This window comes from Rattus rattus, chromosome X (genome assembly GCF_011064425.1).
Source record: "Rattus rattus isolate New Zealand chromosome X, Rrattus_CSIRO_v1, whole genome shotgun sequence".
NCBI lineage: Eukaryota > Metazoa > Chordata > Mammalia > Rodentia > Muridae > Rattus > Rattus rattus.
Window position 1 is genome coordinate 59,906,867 of NC_046172.1, and position 18,113 is coordinate 59,924,979.

The window sequence follows — 18,113 nt, forward strand, 5'->3', positions numbered from 1 at the left end:
AAAAGGAAAGCATCCCAGGCAGGGAGAACAGCATGGAGACTGTGAAATGGTACCCGGGTGTCTGGAACCCAAGGGGATTAGCAAAACATCAGGCTGCAAGGCATTAGCATAATGACATTGGGGCTGCAGGCTAAAGAGAGGGAAACCATTCTATTAGATGATAGGGGAACCACTGAAGGCCTCAGTTAGGAGAGGAACGGTGTCAGATCTCCGGATCTGAGAACTCCCTTTAAATGCTACTAGTGGGTAAGAATCAATGCAGACACTGCTCCAGAGTTATATAAAATGGGCAGGAAGCTGGCCCCGGGAAGGAGAAGGAACAGTGGCTAAGACCATCAGTGAGGAAGTTAAAAGTATGACTAATCAACTGTCCAGGAATGGAGTTCACAGAAGTCTGTCATTTTGAAATGCTACAAAAAGGGCTAGCAAGATGAATCATCAAGTAAAAGCACTTCCTGTCAAGCCTAATGGCCTGGGTTAAATCCGAAACTCACATGGCAGAAGGGGACAGCAACCCTATATGGCTGCTCCTGACTCCAATACTTACTGCAGGCTGCTTTGTATGGGTATGGGTGGGGAGGGGAGAGAGAGAGAGAGAGAGAGAGAGAGAGAGAGAGAGAGAGAGAGAGAGAGACTGAGAGTAACAAACACATAGGGGATACTTGGTTTCATTTAGTGTGTTTGGTTCTTTTGAGTGAGGGTTTTCTTTGTCGCCTGACTGACCTGGAAACCCTATATAACAAGCTGGCCTCATACCATGGAAATTCATCTGCCCCTGTCTCCTGAATGCTGTGGTTAAATGTGTACACCACAAGGCCCAGCCATAAACAAGTATTTTTTAAAAAGAAAAAGAAATGCTAGAACAACAACCAAAACAAACAAAGAAAGGTGAATTGATGGGTGGGTATGTGAAAAAAAAAATCTAACATTGAGAAGGCCCAGTTTGCATGCGAGTACTCCAGAGGTGGGATCATCACTTGAGCCCCAGAATTCAAGGCTAGTGTGGGCAAAATAGCAAGATCCTATCTCAAAAGGGGGATTGGTTTATGAGGCTAGCTCAGTTAAGAAAGTGCACACCATACAGGCATGGCGATTGAAATTCAGTCCTCCGCACCTAGCTGAAAAATTTGGTGCACTGGCACAAATTTAATCCTAGCTCTGGGGAGGTGGAGACAGGAGGCTGACTCCTTGAGGCTAGCTGGCCAGTCAGCCTCACCTAATCGGGTGAGTCCCAGGCTCCAGAAGGGACCCAGGGAAGTCTCCAAACCAGGATGGACGACTCCGAGGACAACACGTGAGGCTGACATCTGGCTCCACGTGACATCACCACCTACATGGCAAGAGAGTACAAGGCAACGTAGGTCCACAAAGCCATCCCTCAACATCCCCTCTGCTCAGCTACAGTGTTCCACTCCTGCACTCCTATCTGCACAGGGTTCCTCTCCTGACCTCCAGGCTTCTGTGGCCTGGGAAGTCCAGAACATCAGCTGGGAAGGGTGCATGCTAGGCTCTTCACGACCACATAAGCCAGAGAATGGCTTCTCGATGACCTGCTTTGGCCCTCACCCCACTGTCAGTGCCCTTCAATGGCCCCTGGGTGACTGACTTGGGGAACATACATGACAAGAGGAGCTAGGCATCTGTGGGTTTCCTTCGGGAGCTGGAAAGCACCATCTGGGCGACACACATACCTGAGAGCCCAACTGTGCCACAGAACCCCGCTCACAGAAAACTTGGAGCTGACCATTGACTTCTCCAACCTCTTCCTCTAAAGTGCTAGTGTCATTTTACAAACAAATCTGCTGCAGAAACACAAGGAGGTGCAGCTCAGAGGTCGAAAGTATGGGTGAGGCCCTGAGTCTAGTTCCCAGCTCTACACAGACCAAACCAAAACAACCAACTAAACAAACAAATAAACCAAACCCAAAGTTCTGCAGACGCTGAACAGAAAGCCTGTGGCTCCCCTAATGACACCCATTGATAGGGTGTTCCCTCACTGTCTCAGGGAAAATCCACCCACTTGATACACTGCTTACACAATGCTAAATAACGTGGATAGAGAGGTTCAGAGAGGAACACCTCTTGAAAAATCAGCGCCTCCGCCAGGCGGTGGTAACTATACCTTTCTTAATCCCAGCACTGGGAAGGCAGGTGCATCTTTGTGAGTTTGAGGCCAGCCTGGTCTACAGAGTGAGTTCCAGGACACCAGGGCCACATAAAGAGTTCCAAAAACTCAAACCAAACCAATCAAACTAACTGAGTAGAAAAGGGTCACATCTGATGATTGAAATCAGGAAGAAAAACAACCTGATTAAGCATGATTAAAGTTATGCTTCACCAGAGCCAGTTCTTTTCTACTGATTGCAGAGTGTGGGGCCCAGAGATCCCTATACACTGTCCACTGGAATGAGATCAACTCGACCTCTGGGTTGTTGCTTCAGAACAAGTATTGTTGGGATCACTGGCAGATGAGAAACCATAGCCTCTTGCTTTTGGTACAGGTGGAGTGGGCGGTGAGCTTGGGCCAAGGTTTGTGAACCTTTTTTTCCCCGGGAAGAGGGCTGCCAGCTTCCCTTCTTGATTTCCCTTGTTCAAATCATGCGTAGATGCCTCTGTCAGAGGAGATAATTACGAGAAAATACAGCTACCAGCCATTACTGGCTGTGACTCACTCCTGCACTCCAGCCGCTGTTACCATGGTTTCAAGACTGCATCTTCCTCCTCTCTGCTCCCTCTGCCCTCTATTCAGCTAATTTGTCACTCTGCTTCATACTCCTCCACAGTCAGACTCCACAGATTGATGCACATTTAACCCGTAGAGACGCTTTTTTTCATTGCTTCTTTCAATAATATCTTCTTTTTCTAGTTTTTTTTTTAAATAGGGCTCATGTACCATAGGCTGATCTAGCTATAGAGCCAAGGTTGGGCTTGAATTTCTTTATATTCCTACCTGTATCTCTCAAGTGTCAAGAATCCAGGCATGTGCCACTATATCTGCCTATTGCCTTTTTCTTGAGTTAAAAAAAATACATACCAAGAGATATAACAGCATATGTTAACTGTGAAAATGAAAATTATAAATTCACACTTCAAATACTACAATGTTTACCCTTATTTCACCCAATTTTTTATGATGTCTACTAAGACATCTTATAAAATTCTTGTTTGTTTGTTTCTAGTTTTTTTGCAAGGTTTCTCTGTGTCACCTTGGCTAATTCTGAACTCACTTGCACATCAGGCTGACCTCCAACTCAGAGATCTGCCTGCCTCTGTCTCCTGAGTGCTGGGTTTAAAGGCATGTGCCACCACCACCTGGCTATAGTTTTTTTTTTTTTTAAAGATAGGATCTCATATAGTCCAGGCTAGCCTCAAACTCACAATGTAGCTGAGGATGGTCTTGACCTTTTGATTCTCCCACACCCACCTCCCAAATCCTACCATCATAGGTCTATGCCAACCACATGCATACAGCTTACCATGGTACTGGGATCCAAACCCAGGGCTTAATACTTGCTACGCAAACACTCAACCAACTGAGCCCTAGTATATGAGTTTATATATGTCTGGTTGAACCTACAGTGGACCTTTATTCTTTTTCTGGAGCTATTACTCTTCAGGCACTGCTTTGGACAAATTCAGTGATACACACAGGCTTGATTATTGTCTTTGTAGCTGTGATTATCTACTGCAACTCACAGAAGTTTCACAATGTTCCACGCCAGCTGTATCATCCAGTATTTATCCTGCATGTGTGTGGGTACATGCACATGTATACGTACACGAGTGTGTAAGCATATGGAGGCCAGAGGTCAACCTTAAGAGTCATTCCTCAAGAGTTCTCCATCCTTTTGGAATCAAGTCTGTCACTGGGACTCACTGCTGCACATAGACTAGTGATCTTCCTGTGACTGACTCCCTAGTAGTGGGATGATGAGCATACACCACCAGGCCTGGTATTTTACATTGGTGCGAGGGATCAAATTCAGGTCCTTATGCTTGCACGGCAGGCACTTTACTGACTGAGCCCTAGTTCTGTAGCCTGGTTTTGACACCCCTGCCCCATTTAACAGATCCTAGCTGGGTTGTCTAGGCTGACCTCGATCATTTTGCCTCAACCTCCTTAGTGCTAAGGTGGTGTGTACCACCATGGCCAGCTTTCATAATGACTCTTCCCTGGGGCGGGCCTGAACACCAGCTCGTTTCATTCCCACTGTTGTAGCCGCTGCTTATAGGAAAGACCAGTCCCAACTAAAATCAAACAAAAAGCGAAGGCAAAGATGTTATCTGGTCCACTTGGCCCTAAGCAAGAGCCAACGCTATTATTGTTAACTACCCCACCCTACCTCTCAACCAGACCTGGGAAGTCAGTAGATGGAGGTTAGGGTTCCATTCTGATGTGGAGAAGCAAAAGAGCTCTTCCATACCAGGAGCATTCTCCACAGCTGATACTATCAATCTGAAACAAGGAGGGACCAGAATGCATCCAGGAGTCACAGCATCATAAAATGAAGGGGCCCATGAGTCACCTCCAAGTCCAGCAGAGACTATTCAAAAGCTAAATTTAGCTTAGTTTGGTGGGACAGACCTATAATCTAGCATTCAGGAGGCAGAGGCAAGAGGACTAAAAATTTAAGGCCAGTTTGGGCTGCAGCCAGACAGCCCAGATGATACAGTGATCTCAGGGAATAGAAGGAAACGTATCATATATAAAAATTATTGGTGGAGGTGGGAAGGATTGTGGGGAAAGATAAAAACATATCCATGTGGCACATGACTATATTCCCGCCACTTGGGAAGCAGAAGCAGGAGGACATTGGAAGTTCCAGAACATTCTAGGCTACTAAGTAAGACCTCATCTCAAAAAGAGAGATTGAGTGAGAAAGGGAGATAAAAAGCATATATGGATGCAAATTCAAAAGCCATTCATCTTAAGTAAAAGCCCCGAGTTAGCTATCGACTCTGAAATTGATTCTCTGATACTCTATAAGCAGATACTTTACCAACTCCATTTCCCAGAAGATGGAAACTGAGCCCAAGAGCTTCTTCAAGGTCACAGGACTAATAGAACGGGTTTTAAAGCAGGCCATGTGCTTCCAGAATCCAACCTTTAAATTGCATTATATGTGCTGTCATACAAAGTTTGAGGCTGGAGGTGGTAGCACATGTCTTTAGCCCCAGCAGCTGGGAGACAAAGGTAGGCAAATCTCTGCGAGTTCAAGGACAGTCAGGGATACACACAGAGAAACCCTGTATTGAAAGAAAAAAGAAAGGAAGGAAAAGAGAGAGGTAGGGAGGGAGGAAGGGAAGAAAAAAAGAAAAGAATTTTGGAAAATAAAGAGACATGAATGACTATATAGATGGACACCAGTGGTCACATGCTATCCTGCTGAACATTATTAATGGCTTGTCTTTTAAGTGTATATATTATGTACTACAGGATATATAACTTTAAAAATCACATTCTACACCTTGGTCTATAATCTTCTTTAAGGCTATTTCTGTATACACAGTTTATAATCATTATTTTAAAATTAATTTAGGCTGCTTCCAATGTTTCTCCATGACAGACTTCTGCCACAGGCAATGGGATGATAGGCTTAAAAAAATTCCATCTTTTGTACCCCATCAACTACTGCTGTGAAAATATAAATAAATGGCTAAATAAATAAATAAATAAATAAGAAAAGCCACTAGGGAGTGCAGTTCTGTGTCAGTCCGTGAAAGGACAGGAGAAGAAGGCCATTATCTAAGGTCCTTCTGCTATCCCTTTGTCTAGCATCCCCAAGGTATTAGCAAAAACCCACGCCAAGGAACTGCAGTGGCCTGAGGCTAGCACTGCGCATGCACAAAAAGTGGGCGGGGGTGAAAGAGAGCATAGAACGGGTGCATATGAGGGCAAGTGAAAGCCTTGAGGAACAGAACGGAGGCGGGGCTTTCTTGTCTCTGGGCAACCTTTGTTCCCGCCTCTCCTTAGGGCTTCGGCTTCTTATTGGTCAAACATCTTTAGTTCCTATAGGTCAAAGAGCCAATGAACTGGGTCTGTCCCAAGCTATGCCTGATTCCGGAACCGCAGCAGAAATAGTTGATTGTGAAGCTGCTTTCAGGCATTGCTTTGGACATATCTATGGGGCCTGAAGGGGCCTTTTTCTAGCACCGGAACAGCTGCCGGAGAGTTCAACGGCAAGCTTAAGAGATGCCGCCGAAGGGGAAAAGTGGTTCTGGAAAAGGAGGGAAAGGTAGACCGGCCGAGACAGTCAGAGAGCTTAGGGGTGAATGAGGAGAAGGGCAGGGGTAGGCCGGCAGGATGAGGAGAAGGGCAGGGGTAGGCCGGCAGCTGTGGGGGGGAGGGGAGCGCGGGGGGGCTTATAAGTTGGCCAACAAGGTAACCAAGAGCACCGTGAGCCGCTACGATTAATGTTTGGGGTTCTTTTAGTAAGTCAGAAAAGATAAGTGCTGTGATTCAGGGTACCCATGAAGTTTCAGTGCAGGGACCATCGTGGCGGGATAGAAGCTACTAGGGATGGTTCCTCGAGACCTGGAACTGCTCTTTTAAGGGTTTATTACCACTAAAATTGAATCTGATGAAACGCCAGCATTATTAACAACTAGTATTATGACATACCCCTTTCCCTTAGGAGGGAGTCACTTTTTGAAGACAGGTGTAGGGCACATGGCTGTGCTTTCAGGCTAGAAAAGTAAGACAACTCTTAGTCGTTCCTGGACGAAGTGGGGAAGATAGTACTGTGCTGAATGTAGTTCTAGGAGGTATATTATAGAAGGTGGAAAGAGGGTAAAGAAACAAACTGGAGATACTTTGGGCAGGCTGAAATAAGCAGCAGCAATAGGATAAAACATACTTGACCCGGAGTGTCCAGCCCCAGAAGCAGTTTGTATAATCTAGCATTACTGAAGTAAAAGTTCAAGACAAATAAGCCAGCAAGAGGGAGGTATTAAAGCAGAAGAAGACTAAATCATAGGGTGTGCTGTACATGATGTTAAGGTCGGGCACAGGCCAGGAGGTCCTTTAGAGAGCATTTCAGTAGTTCTGGTAAAAAATAGCCTGAAGAAAGATCGTGGTTATAGGAACCCAGAGAAGAGACAAATAAAGGGAGTATAGTAGAATGATGCTCCAGAGGCCCAAGGAACCAAGATGTTTTAAAGTATAAGAATGGGTGAGGTACCACAAAGCCATGCCTCAGCAATGGTAGACTGAGGAGGATGTGAGTTTGAGGTCACCAGGAGTACATTGTCCTTTAGCTGGTCAGCTCCTGTTCATCAATCAAATATTGCCTGTTTAGCTAAAATACGTGTCCCTTCCACAACTTTTCACTTGTTGGATTCTCAGAAAGTGTTCTGTCTTCCTCACTGGGATGTGAGCTCTTGGCTGCAGCTATGAATCCTATTCACCTTATACCGGAAGAACTGGAACTTGGGAATTATTGAGGAAACAATTGTTAAACTAAATACTTAGTCTTAGACACCTTGGCTTCTAGCATTTAATATACTGCCTTTGACACAAAACTTAAGAGTAGTAAGATGTGCTACCAATGCTTGATAACCTGAATGTCACAAACTCTAGGAGGATATCGGTAGCCATTGTGGTAGACTGCAGGGGGAAATTATATATATATATATATGTGTGTGTGTGTGTGTGTGTATACATATATATACACATACACACATATACATATATACACATATATACAATTTTAATATAATGATAAATATTTTAATATAATATATATGTGTGTGTATATATATATATATATATATATATATATTCATTAGCAAGCACTCTACCCCTGAGATACACCCAAACCCCTTAAAATTCTTGGAGATTTTGAATGTTAGAATTTCAAGTGTCGGGGTTGGGGATTTAGCTCAGCGGTAGAGCGCTTGCCTACCAAGCGCAAGGCCCTGGGTTCGGTCCCCAGCTCCGAAAAAAAAAAAGAAAGAATTTCAAGTGTCACACACTGTCACAGAACATAATAAAAATTATGTAATTTTATATAATGGTAGATTTGGAATGGGGTCTGAAGAATCTGGACCAGGCTTCTGGAGCTCCTTCATCCATGCCCACACTCATTTCTTTATTTTCTGCAAAGTATTTTGTAGGGTACATTTCCTGTTATTAGAGATGAGTCATAGAGTAAGTTAACTTGATTGCATGACTCACCATGTAGCCTTTTGAAACTTGGGACTGTAATGGATGGATTACCTTGTGTTATGAGTTAGACCTATCTATAAATGTCAAAGTACAGTTGAAATGAGTTTGTATCCTCTCTTTTCTAAAGGAGGTGCAGCCTCTGGGAGCGATAGTGCTGACAAGAAGTCTCAGGGTCCTAAAGGTGGTGGCAATGCAGTAAAGGTGAGTTATCTCATGTGTTGACTTTTTTCTATGTAAAGAATTGAGGTGTGTGTATGTGTGCATGTGTGTGTGTGTATATATGTGTGTCTGTGTGCATGTGTGTGTGCGTGCGCGTGTGCATGCACAGAAAAAGGAAGGATATAAAACTAGAAACCAAAATCCAGTCTTAGCTTTCAAAGGGTAGAATTTTCAAACTTCTAGCACTGTTCTTTTAAATGTGTTAACTTATGGACTAGGGTTTTAGCTCAGTCAGTAAAGTGCTTGAGAAAGGACCCAAGTCTAATTGGTGAGTTTTAATCCAGTGAAAAGACCTTATCTCAAAAAAAGAAAAAAAAATGGCACCTAGAAAGGATTATCTCCTGCCACTCCAGATGCACATGTTCACAAATTTGTTACTTTGACCATGGGTGGGAGATAGTCCCCAAATAATTACCTGAAGCACTTAAGCACCCTATCCCAGAGCACTGTCGGCAAACAGAACTGTACTAGTATGGCTATGTAACAAGGAGTTTCCATGTTTGGATCAAGATACAGGAGGTAAAAAAATTAGATTTCATTGCCTCTGCCTATAAATTCAACCATACACATATAATATAAAAGGAAGAGAGAAAGATGGGGATAAAATGTGATCTGGGCTGTTCTACTCAATATGCCTCAGAGATAGTGGAGATGAAGTGGTCATTATTACAGTCTGGGATGGGAGGCATCTGGCTCTGTTGGGCTTCATGAGAGCTGGCATGTTGGTCTTCATAATGGATGCGTTAGGCTCATTTGGGCTGTGTATACTCTTCACTGGTGTACTGTCAAACCCCCAACCTATGAGTCTACTGCAATGCATGGAGCTTTAAGTAGCAATCCGATCCCCTCTCGAAGAACCAAGTCCAGTGTGGCTCTATGGGAGATAAATGGAAAGGAGCGGCATACAGTTAGGTAAGAGGGTAGATCAGGGTTTTATTAAGCTTTTTGTTTAATACCTGTTTATTTTACCCTGATTCCCTCAGTAGTAACATCTTGTAAAACTAGTTCAATGGTGTGCTCAGAATATTGACACTGATACAGAATATTGAGCTACACCTCAGGCCTTCCACTCTATATAAAGAACACTCCTGTTACCCTTAATAACTAGACACCCCCCTCCTCCTGCCTCTACTTATTCCCCCAACACACATACATTTTTTCTTTTTGAGACAGTCTTTAGTCTAGGGTGGCCTCAAGTTCATTATGTAGCAAAGGATGGCCTTGGATTTCTGCCCCTCCTGTTTCTACCTCCCAAATGGCTTCTATCCCATCCCCAGTCTTTCTACCCCATTTTTGGTGAGATTTCTTTGTTGTTATTACTTTTGTGTGTGTTTGTTTTGTTTTGTTTTGTTTTTTGAGACAGTCTCAATGTGTAGCCCTGACTGTCCTGGGACTCACTATATAGACTAGGCTGACTTCAAAGTCACAGAAATTACCTGCCTCTTCCTCCCAAGTGCTGGAATTAAAGGCGTGTGCCACTATGCCCAATCTTTAATAATTTCAAGAATGTCACACTGGATGGAATCATATAGTTTATGACCTTTGGTGAGTGCCATTTTTTTGCACAGTGTAATTTTCTGGTGGTTTTGTTCACATCATTGTGACAGTAGTTTGTTACTGTGTGTTGCTAAGTTCTGTTTCGTGATACAGAAGTACCACATCTGTTTTAGCATTTACCTGCTAAAGGGTATTAGTGTTTCTGTTGTTTTCAAATGTTCTGGTACCACAAGAACCCTAAAACCAACCACACCCCTGTACCCACATACTGTTCCTGTGTCACTAAGAGCTCTGAGTCACACCTGCTGAGGCTCCCTCTTTCTGTTCCCTATCTGTTCAGATAGATTTCAGGTTCTAAAACCTGCCCTGCTCCCCAGCACCTCCTAGGCTTCCATATGTTTTATCCTCTATATCTCTTCACACTAAGAAGCCTTGACTGCTTTTCCTCATACTCATTCACCTGCTAGACCTCAACTTGTGTTCAGTCCAGTAGGCCGATTTCTCTGTACTGAACCCAAACTGCTAGGCCCTGGCAGGGAGATCCAGTCTTGGTGGTGGGAACCCCAAACCTGGTTTGTAACCTTAGCATGGATGGCCCTCAGTGTTGCTCAGCAGTCCGTTCCCATCTCCTTCAAGCCACCCAGCACTGTGCTCCAGTCAGCAGGCAACTTGGGCCAGTGTTTTCTTAACCTGGGTGTTGAGGGCTTAGCTTATCACATACCTGCAGAGCTTGACCCTCCAGTACCTGTGGGCACCTTAGGTCTGCTGCATCAGGATCTCTGGACTTGTTCCTGGACCTGAATATCTTAAGCTCTGGAGGTTTTTCAAATATACTGCCAGAGTTAAGCAAACACCAGTCTAGTCTCAGAGCTTGTTCATGTGAGGATTTAATGGGATCCATTCATGTAAAGCACTTAGCACTTTGATGTTGTCTTTAATTCAGGAGAGAGATAAAATAATAAAGGGCTTGTAGCATAACTGAACTAAGCATCTTTCTTTGAGAAAGTTCAGAACCCTTCAGTGTTTTCAAAAATCTTGAATATAAATGACCTGGATGGACGGCAAAGGAATCAAAAATTCCTTAAGTGAAAGTGTACTGATTTCACAATTTTAAAAAAGTTTGTATTTTCATAATATTTATAATGATTAAATTATTTAGTCATTAATTTAATTAGTTTGATAATTTCATTGTTAACTATTAAATTTAATAATGTACCAAGGAATAGAAGGGTTTGGTATTAACTTTTATCAACAACAGTTATTTTCCTTGGTACCCTGGGTTACTTTTCCTCTATCCACTCACTCACTTTCTTGTCTATTAGAGTTCTTAGCCGAGGTTGGCCTTGAACTCATTCCATACCTAGGACTGACCTAGAACTTATAATCGTCCTTCTCAGCCTCTTAGGTGCTGGGTTTATGGGTGTACATCACCATGCTCAGTGAAAGAACCAGTCTAGCAGCTGTAGTTAAATCAAATTGAGGTCTGAGCCGTTCTTGTCCCCCAGCATGCTGTCTTTGCTGTGCAGCTTGAATACCTGTGTCCTCTGGATAGGACTGCACACATTCTATACAAGCTGCTTGCCAGCAACTCCTGTAACCTGAATTCAGTCCCCAGGACTCACTCGGTAGACAGGAAAACTGACTCCTGCAACTGTCTTCTGACCTCCTGAGTATTATGGTACACATGCATCCTTACACAAACATGTGCAGTCAATTAAAGGAATACGTTTCTTTGAAGTGGTGTTCGTTGGGCTGGAGAGATGGCTCTGCAGTTAAGATGACTCTGCTCTTTTGGAGGACCTGATTTCAATTCCTCGAACCCATGTTACGTGCCTCACAGCCAACTGTAACTCTAGTCAAGGAAATCTGGTATCTCTGGCCTCCATAGGCAGACAGGAGGTCAGAAGACAATTGCAGGAGTCAGTTTTTCCTTCTACTCCATCGGTCCTAGGAATTGAACTGGGGCAGCAGTTTGTTGATGCTGACCGCATAGCTCCCTCCACAATCGCATGGGAAGAGTTTTGGAGGCTTAAGAGCATGCCCAAGGTCACACAGGAGAGCTGGGGTTGGACTCCAGGACCCAAACACTCAACCATCACATTTCTTCTTCCAGTTACCATTGAAGTACTTGGGGAAAGGTAGGAGATGCCCACAGATGACTGCCCACTTTCCATCTAAATCAGGGTTCTGAGATACTGTCTGATACAGAAATGGGTCTGTGGCAGTCACTCCACTGGGCAAACTTGTACTACGTTCAATGACTGTGAGTTAGATGTATTGTTTTGTAGTTACCGGGGATAATTCAGATATGACTCTGGTACCAAGAAGATTCATTTTCTTCTCCAAGTACTAACAGGGTATGCTTTTCCCTTGTAGGTCAGACACATTCTATGTGAAAAACATGGGAAAATCATGGAAGCTATGGAAAAGTTAAAGTCTGGGATGAGATTCAGTGAAGTGGCCACCCAATACAGTGAAGATAAAGCCAGACAAGGGGTATGTTGCTCTTTATCATTTGAAGGGTCTGTCATGAATTTTAGCAATATCTTTGTTTCAAAAAAAGTAGAAATGTCCAGCTTATGATCGGGACTAAGGATGTAGATATAGTACACAGATCACTTCCAAATGCAGAGGATTATGAGCACTCCTGCTCCATCCAGTCTTAGGCTTCTTCTTCCCATCGTCCCTTGTGAGGCAGTGAATAATACAGCCAGAGGGCCATTGTCTTTACATTGGGAAAACTTGGAAGCTATAGTAGAGCTGCTCTCTTCTTTAAGGCCACTTGACATTATATATCTTTTGGATTTTTCAGGGTGACTTGGGTTGGATGACCAGAGGATCCATGGTGGGGCCATTTCAAGAAGCAGCCTTTGCCTTGCCTGTAAGTGGGATGGATAAGCCTGTGTTTACAGACCCACCAGTTAAGACAAAATTTGGATATCATATTATTATGGTTGAAGGGAGAAAATAAAATCACATGAAAGACTGAGTAAGTGTTTTCTATTGTGTTTATCTCTTTGGAATGTAGGGAATAATCCTCATGCTTTGTGAAGTCAGTGCGGGTTCGTAGGTAAGATCGGTGTATGTAGGTACAGTCACTTTCGGTCCTTAGCAATGACTCGTGCGAACTCCTTTCACTTGTGTTCCCATTGTATTCCCATTTTCCCAGACTATTACTGACCCTCAGTGTGTCCCATAAATTAACTGAAAACATCTTCAGAGGAGTCAAACCTCAGGCCCTGAAAACCTTGTCTTAATATAGTACATGGTAGGCAAGCAGCCATTTCACGCCAAGTTTCTGCTTTTATTATTAAGGTGTGTGTGTGTGTGTGTGTGTGTGTGTGTGTGTGTGTGTGTGTGTGTGTGTGTGTGTGGATACCCACAAAGGACAAAAGTGGGTATCAGAGCCCCTGGAATTACAGATGGTTATAAACCACCTGATATTGCTGCCAGGAACCAAACTGGTCCTCTACAAGAGCGGTAAGCACTCTTTTGAGCCATGCCTCCCCTCTTCAACTTTCTCTTTAAATAAATGTCTGTCAAAGAAGGTACTTGGAGATCTTCAGGTTTCTCAGCAGGAAAAAGTGCCTACTGGCAAGTCTATTAGCCCCAGTTAGTCCTGAGCCCCACATGGTGGAGAGACCTGGTAACTGTAACTTGTCTTCTGCTTTAGTTAGGGTTTCCATTGCTGCAGTAAAACACCATGACCATAAATAATTTGGGAAGGAAAGGGTTTGTTTTACCAGTTCCACGTCCATCATTGAAGAAAGTCAGGGCAGGAGCCTGGAGGCAGAAAGTAAAGCAGAAGCTGTGGAGGAGTACTAGATACTGCTTGCTCCTCATGGCTTTCTCAGCCTGCTGTTTTCTTTGGTTTTTGTTTGTTTATTTATTTGTTTATTAGTTTTAGAACCAAGGACCACCAGCACAGGAGTACTCTCACCCACAATGCATCAGGCCATCTCATATTTTTATTATCAGTAAAAAATAAAAATCACTACAGGCTTGCCTACAGACTAATTTGGTGGTATTTTTTTTTTCCAACTGAAGCTCCCTCTTCCCAAATAAAATGGTCTAATTTAAAATTAGAGAAAAGGCACTTAATTCTCCCATGGGTTTATCTATACTAAACTAAGCAAGTATTCTCCAATCTCTAGCTAAAGGGACAAAATTTAACATAAAACACCTTTCCTAGCCAGCTGGCAGTGGCACTTAGGAGGCAGAGGCAGGTGGATCTCTCTGAGTTCTGGGACAGCCTAGTCTACAGAGTGAGTTCCAGGACACCCAGGGCTATACAGAGAAACCCTGCCTAGAGAGTGGGGACAAAATTAAAAAATGTACACTTTCCTTTTATGCTCATTGCATGCTGTCCTGGTTGGGGTTGTTTGTTGTTTTTTTTTTGTTGTTCAGAGTGCCTATAGTCAAATCTATGAGACACTTTCTTGGTTAATGCTTGATGTGGGAGGGCCTAGCCCATTGTGAGCGGTGCCACCTCTAGATTGTGTAAGAAAGCAAACTGAGCAAGCCCTGAGGAAGAAGCCAATAAGCAGTGTTTCTCTGTGACTTCTACTGCAGTTTCTGCCTCCACATTCCCGACAAGTTCCTGCCCTGACCTAATATCTGTAAGAAGAAAGAAACCCGTTTGGTCATTCTGGGGTTTTGTTTTGTTTTAAGAATTATTTATTTATTATATATAAGTACACTGTCACTGTCTTCAGACACACCAGAAGAGGGCATCAGATCTCTTTACAGATGGTTGTGAGCCACCATGTGGTTGCTGGGAATTGAACTCAGGACCTCTGGAAGGGCAGTCAGTGCTCTTAACCGCTGAGCCACCTCTCCATCCAGGTGTTTTGTCACAGCAATAGAAACCTAAGACTTGGGTTATATTATGATTCTCCTTTCTATAAGTAATATTCTGTTATCTATTTTAAAAATTATTTTTAAATCTGCATATGTGAGTGTTGTCGTGTGTATGTGAAGGCCAGATGTTCTTCAGGACCTATCCGCCTTAGTGGTTTTTTTAGGTGGGGTGTCTCTTAATGGCTAGGGGCTTACCAATTCAGCTAGACTGCTGGTCAGCAAGCCATAGGGATCTTCTTCTCTCTATCTTCCCAATACTGGGATTATAAACTTTGTCACCACACCAGATTCTGGAGAATGAACTTGGCCATCGTGCTTGTGCTTGTGCTGACTGAGCTGCTCCCCACCCCAATGGTATCTACATCTATCTCTCTATACATACATGTTCTTTTTTATTTAATGTGTGTATGTGCCACGACGCGTGTATGGAGGTCAGAGGACAACTTGCTGAGCTGGTTCTCTCTCCTCCATGTAGGTCCTGGGAATCAAACTCAGGTCCACAGGCTTGGCAGCAAGATGGTCACAGAGCCATCTCAATAGGACTTCGGATCTATATCTTAAAATTTTTAACTGCTGTTTTTATGACATATGCTGTACCTTGATAGTCATGACTATTGGTAGTTATTTTGAGATCTCTACAGACACCAAATTTGTCATTTCTATGGGTGACAATCAAGCGATGCTTTTGCAGTTCGTGGCAGTACAGGCTTTTAACCTCAGCACTTGGGAGGCAAAGGCAGGCAGATCTCTGAGTTCCAGGCCAGCCTGGTGTATGGAGTCAGTTTCAGGACAGCCAGGCAACACAAAACAAATTTATTTCAAAAGAACAAAGATTTTTTTTCAACAGTATAAAACTTGTTGGTGTTTCTCAAGTGTAAAACACTGGGGAGGCAGTAGTGGAGAATCATGGCCAGCCAATCTAGTGAGGTCTTGTCCAAACAAAGCAAAAAAAACCCAAACAACCCCACAATGTTATGAAATATAATGTGGTGAGGGGTACCTGGCTGGCCCATGCCAAGGTGTGCCCTTGAGAACTTATGCCATGCAACAGATCTGGTATAGAGGGGGTTTATTTGGAGAAGAGAGGGGGGTGAGGCTCTAGAGAAGGGGTGAAGGCAGACAGTGGACATGTAGACGAGCAGACAGGAGCAGAGCCATGAGGGCAATGAAGAGGATGGGGCACAGAGCAGGACAGAAAACAGGGTGGGGGAGAAAATGTGGGAACAGAGAGAGAACACTGGAGTGGTGGGCTGTCTTTCTATATACAGCCCATACCTGGAACACCTAGTGGCTGTGCTAACATGTGATGACATAAATCATTGGCTAGGTCCCTGGGAGGAGACTGCATTGTCACCACCCAGTTTGTTCAATTTTAAGTTTTAACATTTTATTCATTCATTCATTCATTCATTCATTTATTTTATATCCCACTCATTGCCCCCCACCAGTCACCCCATCCCACAATCCTACTCCCATCTGCCCTCCCCTTCTCCTCTGAAAGGGTGGGGCCCCTCCTGGGTACCTCCTGCCCCTGGCACATCAAGTCTCTGCAGGGCTAGGCACATCCTCCCCCACTGAGACCAGACAAGGCAGCCCAGCTAGAACATATCCCATGGACAGGCAACAGCTTTTGGGACAGCCCCCGCTCCAGTCGTTTAGGACCCACATGGAGGTAGAGCTGCACATCTGCTACATATGTGCTGGGAGGCCTAGGTCCAGCCTGTGTATGTTCTTTGGCTCCTGTCTGCAAGCACAACAGAATATCATTAATAGTGTCAGGGATTGGTCTTTACCCATGGGATGGGTCTTTAGTTGGGTCAATTATTGGTTGGCCATCATTTTCTGCCCATCCCCAATCCCTTCATTTTTTTTTTTTAGATAGGATAAATTTTGGGTTGAAAGTTTTGTGGGTGGGTTGGTGTCCCTATCATTCCAATGGGACTCCTGCCTGGCTACAGGAGGTGATACCCATACTATTTTCCACAGACCCAAAGAAGCTAAACAAGGAGGCCCAATTGAGGATGCTTGAATCTCACCTAGAAGGGGGAATCTTACTTAGAAGAGGCAGATGGAGGGAGGGAACTACATGGTAGAGGGGATGGGGAGAAGAATGGGGGGTTCAGGATCAGGTATTGGGAGGGACAGGAGAGATGACCAGATGGCCATGAGAATGAACGGAAATCTGCAACTGATTGGGGTCAGGAAGTGGGGAGCATTTCCAGAATGGGACAGTGACCTGGGATAAGGAAGGCACCCAAGAATCAATGGGCGTGACCTTAGCTGTGACTCCCAGCACTGGGGATATGGAACCTGAAGAGACTTGTTCTGCTTTTTAGAGTCAGGGTCTTATATAGCCCAGGCTGGCCTCGAATTTTCTATGTAGCAGAGGATGACCTTGAACTTCCAATCCCATCCTCCTGACATCGCCTCACAGTGCTGAGATTACAAGTGTGCAGAGGTGCCACCACACCAGTCACCCCTCGCCACTCTTGGAAAATGCACAAGCTTCAACAGCTGCAGGGCGCCCTGGGAGCCGTGCGGAATGCAAAGGCAGAGCTTCTGTGTGCTAAGTGAGGCTAGGCAGGAGCAAGGGTGAGGCCGTGGTGGGTGATATGGGAACCAGAGTCCAGAGTGCAAATGCCTTTGCTTTCCCCTTAAATCTTCATGTCAAGAGGCCAGAAGCTGGATATTTGGAGAAGTATTTTCTTAGGCATGGAGATCACTAATCAGGGAACCCAGAATGGCCCTTCAGTGAAGTCACTGGTAAGTTCCAATTGGTACCAAGCTGAACTGGCCCCCAGAGGTCAAGCCCGAGTGTTTTCCTCTGAACACTTGACCCAGAAGGTTTGTGTGGAGCATCTAAACAGGGACAGTCTCCCTGTCCTCACTTAATGACCCTGGTGGGAATAGGTACTTAGCAAACCTTTAAGTGAGTCTTCATTTTCAGATGTTTATTGAACAGTTGTCAACTAAATTGAATTATTCTAGACCGTGGGGATACACTAGTGCACAAGGTGAGTCCCTGCATTCACAGAACTTAAGAGTGGGGTAATAGTTAATCCACATCATTGGGGGGGGGTTCCTTCTTTAGGAGCAGGGTTGGAAACTTTAAATAGAGGGAGCTATGAAAAATTAATCTTTGTTCTTGGCTCCTGGCACATAGCTCCTAAAACCCTGAAAATCTACTGAATGTGTTTGCTGATGAAATGGTTGGTGGCTAGACACCCCTGCTCTCTGTCCCAGCTCTTGAATGTAAACAGGTAGCCATAAGACCAAGGTTCCATTAGGGTGGAGCTGCCCAACCTCCAAGGCTATAAACTTGGGCTAATTGCTAATAGCCAACCACTTAAGCATGCTTACTTAATTCATT

At 44.2% G+C, this 18,113-nt stretch overlaps 1 protein-coding gene across 2 annotated transcripts; it reads left to right on the forward strand.

Moving 5' to 3' along the window:
* The first annotated feature begins 6,097 nt into the window (after positions 1-6,097).
* Pin4 (peptidylprolyl cis/trans isomerase, NIMA-interacting 4) lies at positions 6,098-12,872 on the forward strand. Of its 2 annotated transcripts, none has more exons than XM_032890047.1 (4): positions 6,098-6,236; positions 8,295-8,368; positions 12,260-12,379; positions 12,696-12,872. In XM_032890047.1, exons 1-4 carry the CDS (start codon positions 6,194-6,196, stop codon positions 12,852-12,854), a joined length of 396 nt encoding a protein of 131 aa, XP_032745938.1. In that variant the 5' UTR covers positions 6,098-6,193; the 3' UTR covers positions 12,855-12,872. The 2 variants fall into 2 exon arrangements, with proteins under 2 accessions (XP_032745938.1, XP_032745937.1); XM_032890046.1 differs by having other exon boundaries at positions 6,124-6,269.
* The last annotated feature ends 5,241 nt before the right edge of the window (positions 12,873-18,113 follow it).